The 12,017-nt window shown below is 39.6% G+C and overlaps 1 protein-coding gene across 7 annotated transcripts in view; it reads right to left on the bottom strand.

Moving 5' to 3' along the window:
• TACC2 (transforming acidic coiled-coil containing protein 2) overlaps positions 1-12,017 on the bottom strand; it is a 157,354-nt gene that overhangs the window by 40,062 nt on the left and 105,275 nt on the right. For all 7 annotated transcript variants that reach the window (XM_063132753.1, XM_063132754.1, XM_063132749.1 and 4 more), the window contains one exon: positions 3,075-4,398. In XM_063132753.1, the coding sequence (XP_062988823.1) occupies positions 3,075-4,398 (1,324 nt within the window). The remainder of the gene's footprint in view (positions 1-3,074; positions 4,399-12,017) is intronic.

Genomic DNA, 12,017 nt, shown 5'->3' with positions numbered 1-12,017 from the left:
TAAGTTCTCAACCTTATTGACAAATTGAAAGCAAATAAATCACCAGGCCCAGATGGTAGCCATCCTAGAGTTCTCAAAGAACTCAAATATTAAATTGCGGACCGCCTCATAAAAAAATGCAACATGTTCCCTAAGCTCAGCCTCTGTACCAGAGGACTGGAAGATGGCCAATGTAACACCAATTTTCAAAAAGGGATCTGGGGGGATCCAGGAAATTACAGGCCAGTTAACTTGACATCTGTTTGAGGCAAATTGGTTGGAAGCATTATTAAAGAGAAAATTAGTAAGCATATAGAAGGACAGGTCCTGCTGAAGAAGAATCAACACGGCTTCCGCAAAGGCAAGTCCTGCCTCACTAATCTAGAATTCTTTGAGAGTGTCAACAAACATGTAGACATTGTTTACTTGGACTCCCAAAAGGCTTTTGATTAAGTCCCTCACCAAAGACTCCTGAACAAACTTAGCAGTTATGGAATAAGAGGAAAGGTCCTCTTGCAGATCAGTAACTAGTCAGAGAACAGAAAGCAGAGAGTAGGAATAAATGGTCAATGCTCCCGATGTAGGGAAGTAAATAGTGGGGTCCCACAGGGATTGGTATTGGGACCAATTATTTTCAACTTCTTTTCTTCTTCATACTGTTTGTTTTATACTTTGAATGGTTTTAATTTTTGTGAACCGCCCAGGGAGCTTTGGCTATTGGGCGGTATAAAAATGCAATAAATAAATAAACTTGTTCATAAATCATCTGGAATTAGGAGTTAGCAGTGAAGTGGCCAAGTTTGCTGATGACACCAAATTATTTAAGGTTGTTAAAAAAAACAAAGGGATTGTGAAGAGCTACAAAGGTATTTCTCAAAGCTGGGAGGGTGGGCATCCAAATGGCAGATGTGGTTCAATGTAAGCAAGTGTAAGGTGATGCACGGTGGGGCCAAAAAAACCAACTTCAAGTATAACCTAATGATATCTGATCTTGTGGTGACCGAACAAGTAAGAGATTTTAGGATTGTAGAGCATTATAGACATCTGAAGTAGAACATTGTAGACATCTGAATCAGATATAAATCAGCTCCCTTCTGCATAGTAACCTTAATGTCCTTCTCTTGATTTTAGCATGGCAGTATTCACAAGTAGTGATAAACCAGAATTCTGGAGAATTTTGGTTTATCTTTTATGAGCAGCACAGTGCCCAAAATCGGAAGCCAACTATAAATCTTTGATTTTGTTTCCTGGTAAGTTTCTGGTTAGTTTAGCTATTCCTGCTGGTGGGAGGTACCAAGTAACCAGAAACTAACCAGGAAACAAAAGCTTATCATTATATTTAAACTGGTAGTCCTTGTTTGACACCCTCCTAACAAGCCAGAATCTCAATCCAGGGTTTGAAGCTGGCTTCCAATTCCGGGATTGTTTTGGAATTCTGGATTATCATTACATGCAAACATGGCCAATGTCAACTTCGTGTTTATGTCTTTTGTGTTTGCTTTCATCAGATTTCATCATTTATTTATTTTACTTAGAAGCCGTTATTAGAACCTAAAGAAGAGGTCTACAGAGTAACCTGTAACATCCTCTTTTCTGATAAATAGTGTGCAAAACTCTTTGGAAATGAAATGTTAAGATATGGTGCTTGAGATGAGCTAGGATAAAGTCAGTGTCTGCAAAGATGAATACTTAAAGATGTCAGAAGAGTTAACTTTGGTTTAGTTGCCAGCCAAAATTTAATCACCCTGCCAAGCAACTAACTGGAGAGTATGGGTAAAAAGTGAACATGTTCAATTCAGTATGAAGCTAGGTCTCTGGAAAGCTTCTGGATCCATGGGTAGCACACCACTTTTTAAAACACTAGGTTTCCCAAGAATGTAAGCACACAGTGACAGGCAGCGCAAAGCTTTGCTTCTAGAAACAACCAGCCTACAGGTGCAGGAAGTGCAGGATAACCCAGAATAGAAGAAATCCATGCAATTTGTACTAGGTACAGTTTCATATTTCATTAATCGAGGCAAAAGAGCCACCTGCAACAATCATATACAGTCTAAGGCAGCAATCCTCAAAGCCACTTACCCAAGAGCAGTCCTACTTAAACAAAGGCATGAAACAGAAAAACCAAAGTAGATTCACCAACAGCATTTGTGGCTTCTTGGTTATATGCTACATCCCACACAAGATGCAAGCTACTGAAATGAACAGAACTACTCTGGAGAAAGATTAGCTTTTGATTATGTGAACAGCCCCATTCATTTAAAATTCTGCTTAAATTGTAAACACATGACTAGAGCTTTGTGGATTAGCCCCTAATCCCGAGAACAGCTCTTGTTATTTGGCTGAACTCACTGAATTGATTAGCTGTATCAAATACACAACCAAATGCATTCTCTGAGAGACTATTTACATATATATCTGATAGAATGGCACACATGATGTCAGCTGGGTTTCTGAAGCACCCAAATTTCTCATTTTAAATTGTGGGTCAGGATGCTCACTGTTGATCTAATTGGAAACAATTTCTGCTAAACACCTTAAATTTCACTGGATGTGGACATAGCAGGATACATCAATTAACCTCTGAAGTGGGAGGAACATTTTACATTCAGCAAAATTAAAGCCCACATTCTAAATGCCAAAAATAAAATCAGGTTGAGCTGCTAGGGCTTATCAAAGCCAGAAAGGAAAGGGTACAAAAGAAGTGTAGAACATACATATGCTTCTCAAATACTGGAGAAGAATGTACTGAAGCAATCTGTTACTATTATTATTATTATTATTTATTTATTTATTTATTTATTTATATAGCACCATCAATGTACATGGTGCTGTACAGAGTAAAACAGTAAATAGCGAGACCCTGCCGCATAGGCTTACATTCTAATAAAACCATGATAAAACAATAAGGAGGGGAAGAGAAAGCAAACAGGCACAGGGTAGGGTAAACAGGCACTGGGTAGGGTAAAACTAACAGTATAAAGTCAGAACAAAATCATGTTCATAATGCAATAAACACACTGAAAGTATGAAAGTGTGCAAGTGCCATTATTTGGGGGCACTTTACTACACATGAGGTTTTTTGCACTTTTACTTACGTCTTGAGTGGGGTCTTCTTCTTCTTTGCAGGTTTATTTAGGCTGTCCCCTTCTGTTCCATTGATTTCACTGGCATTTGCCGGGATCTCAAAGGAGGCTGGGGATTTTGTGGGAGAGCTGGCTACCTTAGAGGAAGGCTTGAAAGGGTCTATTGTATCCTCACGTACATCTGGATCAAAACTGTATGTTGCTGTTTGTGGAGGCAGTTTAGGAGAATCTTGCATTTTGCAAGTGGAAGAAAATGGGTTGAAGTTGGGGTCATCCCATTTGTCAATTTCAAAAGTATAAGAGCCTTTGGGAACAGGGATCTCATTTGGATCGACAGAGGCCTTGGTCGGGGTGGCGGGAGCGTTGTCAAGCTTCTCCCCAGTCTTTTTAGTCTTTGGCCTCCTGAGGGGCATTTTGGCACCAGGCTTTTTGCCCACTTTTTTGGGCAGAGGGGGGCTTTCTTGTTGTTCCTCGCCACTGCCTTTTTCCTCGGAATAATCAAATTCCAGCCTCACCGCTAAGCCTTTCACTGGAGGATCTTCTTGACCCCCAGTGTCTGATGGTGTCACCTCCACGGCTTCTGGTGCCGTTGTAAGAGGGAGGACTTTTTTGCCGACAGGGGGAGAGTTCTGTACCCTGCTGTCCCCAGTGCCAGACGCACTAATCTCTTCAGAGTTACTTGGGTCAAATGGATAGGTGGCTGCCACTGCTGGACTAACAGGGGGCTCCTGTTTTTCAGTAGCACTTTGGGAAGGCTCAGTGCACTCGGGTTCAATGGGTTCCAACCTTTCTTCAGAGACTTTTTCTTCACCTGAGGTGGCAGAATCTTGCTTGATGTCAGACGGCTCTGGCTCTTTCACTGGCGGAACTTCCAGAGACTTTTTTGTCAACTGTTTTTTCTTTAAGGAAGCTGGCCGAGGTTTCTTTGTGCGTTTAAGAGTACTAGAAGCACTACTTGAACCAGTACCAAATGTATCTGTTGAAGAACCTGCTGTCTCGCTATTACCAAGAAAAGATGCTCCATCAAAATCACCAGCTTGCAAACTAAGAGACCGAGACAAAGTAGATCTGGAAATTGGAACAGAATCTGTGGATTTTCTTCGAACATGCGACTTGGAGTCACGACCTATTGCGTCTAGAGAGCCAGGATCTGTAGCTTCTACAGAATCTACAATCTCAATGTTATCAAAGTCTAAGTTGTAAGTCCCACTGCTAGCGATGGGCTTGTCTTCATCAAAAACTGTAGAAAAGGAGTGGGAAGGAGGGTGGAATGGGCTTTCTTCAACTGATTCACTATGTGAGACATCAGTTATTGATACGGTCTCAGAACAAAACCCTATGAAAGTAGAGGAGAAAGTAATCAGTCTGGAATCTCTAACTTGGAATAGCTGTTAAGTATATGTAGAAAATGACAATCAAGTGCAGTTATGTTTACTTTTCTTTTAAAATTGTTAGTCACTTAGTGAACTTAAAAAATCCTGAACATAATTATTTTCTGTGGGTAGGATCCAATGGTGTTGCAGTGCTAGCATGAATGATGTTGCGCTAGCATATATCAATGCCAGCAAGATGCCATTAGCACTTGCTAGTGCAAATTTCTGTAGCAAACCACCACTTTTTCCCTGTGCTGCAGCAAGCGCTAATGATGCTGTAGTAGCATTGATTTACACTAGTGCAACGTCATTAGTGCTAGCACTGCAACACCATTGGATCCTAACCCTGTGTGACTTTTTGTTTTCTCTTCTCAGGGCCAAAATGGAAACAGACAAAATTAAACAGGGAGAGGAAGGAGATAGGAAATAAGAAAAAAAAATTAGAAGCTCAGAATCAAGTTTATTCAAAAATAATTTCACCAAAAATTATTCTGAACAAGTATGATTTAAAAATATGAAAACTGATGGTCTCCTATTAAGATGTTGCAAGTCATCAGTATGCTGCTCAGAAATGGCCATAAACTAAATCTCAGATTCTAAGGAACAGGAGACAATTGGTTCAGTTCTGCAGTCCACATTAGTAGTGTGTCATTAACAAGACTGCATACTGCCTTTTTCTAAAATAAAAATCAAGTTCTGTTATATGCTGTGTTATGTGAAACAGGGTAGCTCTGACCTGAGCTGAGGATAGGAGCAAAACATAATTTTAGATAAAAAGACACACTTTCCATATTATGTCTATTCCTTTCCCAACAAAATCTAACATTCTATTATCTTTTCTGGTTGACATTGCAGGCAAAATATCATACTGATTCTCTCAAAAAACTATTGGGAATTATTCCAAACTGTCTTGAATTGCAATAGATTACTCAGAATCCAGCAAAGTGTGTCTTCCAAAGGACTCAACATTAAATTCAAATGGTGATTCTGTAATGGCTCTAGTCTACCTTATGGCATGAACCTATTATGGGTATTTATGTTATCTCAGAGAACAGGTAGCTCCTGTATGACCACCAGACTTTTATGTTGCAGCTTGGAGAAACACAGATATTTATTGGATTAGTTTACAGACTACAGATTCATTTTACTTGTCTTCAATGAAACTCTGTGCAGTATTTTAGCCTCAGAAGTAGTTGGATAGAGAGATGTTGACTTGCCCAAGAATATCCAATAGGCTTAATAGCCAAGTGGGGATTTGAGCATGGACTTCCCTCATTTTGTAACCATTACTCTACATTGATTAATTTAGATAGTCATCATAATCTATATATATAAAACGCTTGGGTATATACTGTATTTCTTCGATTGTAAGACGCCATCGATTGTAAGATGCACACTAATTTCAGTACCACCAACAGAAAAAAACACCCTAAGACACACCTGTGATTCTAAGATGCACCCCATTTTTAGAGATGTTTATATGGGGAAAAAAGTGTATCTTAGAATCTAAGAAATAGGGTATGTTTCCGTGAAGATTCCAGAGTTGCTAAGCAACTGCATCCCCGTCCCCCACTGTTACAGCTCAGTAACTCAAGTTCTGAGGAACATCCCTAGATGGCGCCAGAGGGCGAAAATGATAACTGCCTTGGGAGAGCAGTCTGGGCTTTTATATATATAGATTAAACAACAACAACAAAACTCCACACCACAATATGATTCATCCCCAGTGTAGAGAGCTCGGTTTCTGAAGGAAGGTTAGCAGAAGAGAGGTTTATCCTCTGTTCTTGAGAGGAATCAGCATAGGGCGGAGGGATATGCGAAAGCTGAGGGGGGCGGTGATGTGCCCTTGTGTGTGAGGGAGAGAGAGGATGAAGGTGGCTGAGTGGGGTTGAAGGGGCAGAAGTCTCGGGGGGGGGGAGGCATATCCCATGTCATCTTTCATGAATTAAAAATGGCTGAACCGTGTGAAACAACTGTGAGAAACCGTAGAAGAAATGCTAATGAAACATTAGAGGACCGAGACTGAAATGAAACTTTACAATGACGAAGACAGACAGAGAATGTTGAAGAAAGGGAAAAACGATTGGAAATGAGAAGAACAGCGAAACGCTGTAGGACTAATCAAATTTCGCGGCCTCCAAGCAGCCCACGCCCCTGTGATGATATTTAATTAATAAACTTTAAGATACGCTACAACGGCGTATGTTACGCCAGGTACAGCTAGTTTCTATATATTCATATATTGTGTTTTGCTACCATTTGGAAGAGCCAGTTAAATTTCTATCACCAAGCGGAAAATAAGACATATATGATATAGAATCAAACTGAAAATAATTTATATAGTTATTACTGACTGTCAAAATTCATACTCCCAATAGATGAGCTGCCTATGCCTTTTTTCTCCTAGCAATTATTTTACTCTGCATGTGGTACAATAAAGTCCCATGTAAGGGCAGAGACAAAAGCATATTCACACCATATTTCAATATTTCCATGGGTAGTTATGGCTATCTGAATAAACTTCTGGCCTAATTTATTTACATGGGAAAAGATAGCAAAATAAAATATTTTCAAGGGTTAATCATAGGTTTAAATGCTAATGAAAGAAGAGAAAGGCCACACTATTTTATATAGATAAATGCCTACTAAAATTGTTTGTAGCTGGTTTTACCATTCATAATTGTTGGCAGCTTCACACATGTGTTTAATATGCTAAACACTGCTTTTATAAAAGTTAAGTATTCCTAAACCATCACATAAATAAAGGGACATTTAAAACATGTTACTGAAAACAGACAGAAATGTATATTTTGAGGGTGTGCTTGTATGGGTGGTAGGGAGTGTCATACATACCAAAGGCCTTGCGGATATCCTGTCCTTCCAAATATTTTATCCATGTAGTGATATGGGCAGGATCTACACTACTGCTTTAAAGTGCTTTATAACAGTTTTGACAACTGTTGGGACACAAGTCACACTCCATATACCGTTTTCAAAACTGTTATAAAGCGCTTTAAAGCAGTAGTGTAGATTTGGATACAATTGTCAATCTTGTGTGGTGAACTGATGGACACACACACTTCACCTTCTGATGAGGGCTGGTATGTGGAGTGATTTAAAGCAGCCTCCTCAAGGTAGGCTTAATGTGCGATCCAGCTCGTCTCACATTTTTAACCCCTGTATTGTTGGTACGTATTTAAAAGCTTTGCAGCACAATCCTATACATGTTTACTCTGAAAGTAAGTTCCACTATGTTCAATGGGGCTTTCTTCCAGGTAACTACACATAGGATTGCAGCCTAATCAGTTTATTAAGCAGAAAGATTAAAACAAAGAAAATTCCCTAGGGTTGGAAAGTAGGACGACAAATGTCACAAGCGGTAATTTTCTGGTTATAAGTCAGCTGTCTAGATAAATTTTGCTCTAAAATGATTCCAAATTCTGAACTCAGAATAACAGGCCAAACTAGACATAAAACACTGTGCCCGGGATAAGAATCTCCATTGCACGGATTTAAAATAAATAAATAAATAAATAAATAAATTACTAGCAAACTTGTTTCAAAATTCATCACTTTAGCCCCACTTGTATATTCCAATACACAGAAGCAGTCACTGCACAGCTCAAGCTATTCTGAACAGAAAGAAAATGTCCCATTAAACCAAACATTAATAAGATGATGTTGTTTGATGCAAGGGTGATTCTCTCACTCTAAGGGTTGTGTTTGGATGTGCTCTTGTTGCATGTTTTTTAATTAGAGTTACTCTTGCCAGCTGAGCTGCTGTTCACTTTTCACACAATGAGCTCATTTTTGGACGCTGATCAAGCGCCTGTTAAGGAGACACTAACAGTTCTCTATGGCTGCAGTCCTTTGATTTAAATTGATAATGCAACTCAATTTTAAGCATATTTAGTCCCAGCAGTCCTATTAATTTCAGTAGGGTTTACTTCCTAGAAACATGCATACGATTGAAGCTATGCAGCACAATCCTATGAATGCTTTCTCAGAAGTAACTCACTCTCTATTTGACAGGCTTTATACCCAGGGCCAAAGCAGACATTAAAATACATCTTTTGTTGCTTTTTACTCTCTTGTAAATGAAGTTAAACTTTAATCCTCTCTGTGCCACTGCATGGTGGTCCCAATCTAGATTAGGGCCACCAAGCTTGCAATTTACACTGCAAAGCAGTGATCCATTAAAGCGAATGAACTACTATTCAGCATTATAAATTGTAGGTGTATGAGGGGGAAAGAATTAACACCCCCCCCATCCCCATGCTAGGATCCTGCTTTGGATCAGGCCTCCAGTGCTGATACTAGCATAACAAAGAACAAAAGATGCAATGTTTGCTCCATTTTCAATGTTTGGCCCACAGCTTGCAACCATAGGCTGCACTCCTTTATTCACCTACTTGGGAGTAAGCCACACTGAACTTAATTATTATTATTATTATTATTTATTTATATAGCACCATCGATGTACATGGTGCTGTACAGATAACACAGTAAATAGGAATTACTTCTGAATAGACATGCATAGGATTGCACAGGGATAGCTTGGCCACAGTGGTACAGGGATTAGTAACCTCAAGACTGGATTACTGCAATGCACTATGTGGGGCTGCCCTTAAACTGGAGCTAGTGCAGAACGCAGCAGCTTGGCACTGGAGGGTGGGGTAGACCTGGATTGCACGATTAAAGAACCCTCAGGTTGTTAACCATGAGTTGCTGGGGGCGGAGTGCAGGAGTAAGCACGTATGGTGGCTTCTGCCCGCTCCCAGTGCACTAAAGAACTCAGAGACCATAGGTTCTAACTCTGAGTTGTTTCTCCTTCCAGGTTTCCACACCATTGTTTAATCATGCAAATCAGGGCAGTGATAATTTTATAGAGATTTCTACATACCATGCCTAATTTTATAAAACTCTGTCATGTCCTCCTTAATCCCCGAACTATGCATTTATTTTTTCTAAACTAAAATAGACCCAAACTATGTGGACCTTCCTCAGCGGGGAATTGCTCCAGCCTCCTGAACAATTTGGTTGCTTTGTCTGTACGTTTCCAACTCTACATTATCCTTCTTGAGATCGAGCAACCAGAATACTTGAGACTGAGTCAAAATTGCAGACCACAACATCTGGCCTAACTTTTAAATCCCCCCCTAATAATAATAATAATAATAATAATTTCTTACTCACCTCTCCCTCTGCATCGAGGCGGGAAATATCAATTATAAAAAATACTATAAAATATATAGTATTTGTACCATTTTTGTACCATCTAACCTGCTGAAGAGTTCTGGTCAACTCAAAAGTTTCCTCATCTTTGCGGCATTTTTGTAAGTTCTAATAAAGATATTGTCCAACTGTGGAATTAGAATTCCAGCATGGGCATTAGGATACTGGAAGCTTTATTTTTGATCCCTTTCCTAGTAATTCCCAGCATGGAACTTATGTTTTTTTCTCAACTGCTACACACTTAGTTTCATTGAGCTATGCTTTAAACTGAAGGGTTTTATACTATGTTTTGCTATGTTAAGGGATTTTATGGTTTTAAGTTGGATCGTGCCCTCAAAGAACCCTAAAAGGTTAAAACGGCAGGATTTCCCTTTGCAGAAGTTGTATTGAGTTTTCCTCAGCAAGATGGGTTGTTCTACACATTTGGTAATTGTATCTTTAATAATGCTTTCCACCAATTCAGCTAGAACAGACATTAAGGTAGCTGATCCATAATCTCTTGGATCCTCCCTGGACACCTTTTTAAAAATTGCTGTTATGATGGGCGAGTTCACATGATCGGAGGGGGCAGTTTATATGCCACATTCTGTTGTAGGGTCTCTGGTTGGCTTGGTTTGTAGGGTCTCTGGTTGGTTTGTTGACTACCCCAGCCACCCACCCCTGCTGGGTTCGGACTCCATGACAAGCTGCGCCCAGCAAAGGTAATTAAGTAAACTGGCCAACACACACAGGAGTGTGTTGTGCGAACCATGTCAATGTCTACTTTGCAATCATCTGGTACAGAAGTCAGTTTTAAGAACAAATTACATGTTTGTTAGAAGTTCAGCAATATATCATTTGAATTCTTTAAGAACTCTCAGGAGGACAATTTAGTTTATTTGTATTTATTCAGCTTATCCAGGGTACTAAGCCACACTTCCCCAACTACTACAAATCCTATTCAGTTAAACTCCCTTTCTGAAATTCACCAACTGCTGCTTATTTGTTTAAAACCCAACTTTTCATGGCCACCTTCCCATGGAGTCTCCGCTGAGGATAACGGGTGAATTCATATTTAACGGTGTTTCCAGACAACACCTTGCCCAGGGAGAGACAAGAAGTTCTCAAGAAGCAGTGCCTACTAGCAAAGTGATTTGGCAATGTTGGTTGTGTGCCTCTAATTCTGTGCCAATATACTGATTCGGCCAGCCCATTTAGACTAATGGTCATAAAGAGAAAGAGAAAGATCAGGCAGAAGGACCATCATAGGAAGGCTTAACAGCAGACAATGCAGCTTTGTGGCTACAAAAAGCTTCTTTAGATCCTGCCTTTTTGACATCAGAAGTGAGACAGAAATGAAAGGAATGTTGCCCTTTAACTTCAAAGCAGGCTTGACAAAGGGGTATTACTAGCCATGACATTTAATCGTAGAGGCTGGAGCTTGCTGATATATATATATATATATATATATATATATATATATTGTATCTTACACATGGAACCTGGTAAAGTTTTGCTCTAGGACCAGTATGGGCTCTGGATACTGTCACCAGCACAGAGATTGTTTAGGCAATTTATTTTTCTCATTTAGGTTCTTCTGCAATATTTTAACAGCTTTCTCCAACCTGGTTCGCACCAGAACGGGCACCAGGATTCCCAGGATTCCTGACCATTGGCCATGCTGACTTAGGCTGATGGTAGTTGGAGTCCAAAAAATTTGGAGAGCACCAACGTGGAGATGGCTGTCCTAGAGTGGGCCTGCAGCTTCTGGTTCTAGGTTAAGTAGCTTCAAGCTCAAAAGCAAGTTTGCTTTAGGAAGCATAAGCTATATTTGAACTGCAGTGTTTCATGCATTACTTTTTCTTATGCCAAATATGCATTCCCATCCCACCCTTATGCCTATCATAACATCTCCAGGCTCAAGAAGAACTATTCTAAAGAAATATAGCACAGCACAGATTCTAGCAGAAATATCACTGAGCACTTGTTCAACACTCCAAAATACTACCTATCACTCACAGATCCCTATGTCTACCCCCTGCATCCTTGAATCAGGTCTAGTGCCTCTTACTGTAATGCAAGATTTGTATTCCTATACCTGGTCTATCACTATTGCCCTGTGCAATTAGTTCAACTTCTCAATCTTTACCTTTCCAATGGTTTAGAATGAAAAATCATATGATCTACACAGGGCAGAAAATTACAAAATTTCTCAAATCCTGTTATTCCAAACTATATGACTGTTGCTTTCTTGGCTCTCTTTATTTAATGCTTTAGATGTTTTAGAATGTTTTTAACAATGTATATTATCTTTTAATTCAGTTTTATGTATTTTATATTTACTGTTGTTCCCCGCCTCGATTAGAAT

The sequence above is a fragment of the Elgaria multicarinata genome, chromosome 8 (genome assembly GCF_023053635.1).
Source record: "Elgaria multicarinata webbii isolate HBS135686 ecotype San Diego chromosome 8, rElgMul1.1.pri, whole genome shotgun sequence".
Taxonomy (NCBI): Eukaryota; Metazoa; Chordata; class Lepidosauria; order Squamata; family Anguidae; genus Elgaria; species Elgaria multicarinata.
The sequence above is the reverse complement of the archived record's forward strand: the minus strand, read 5'-3'. Positions and strand labels throughout refer to the sequence as shown.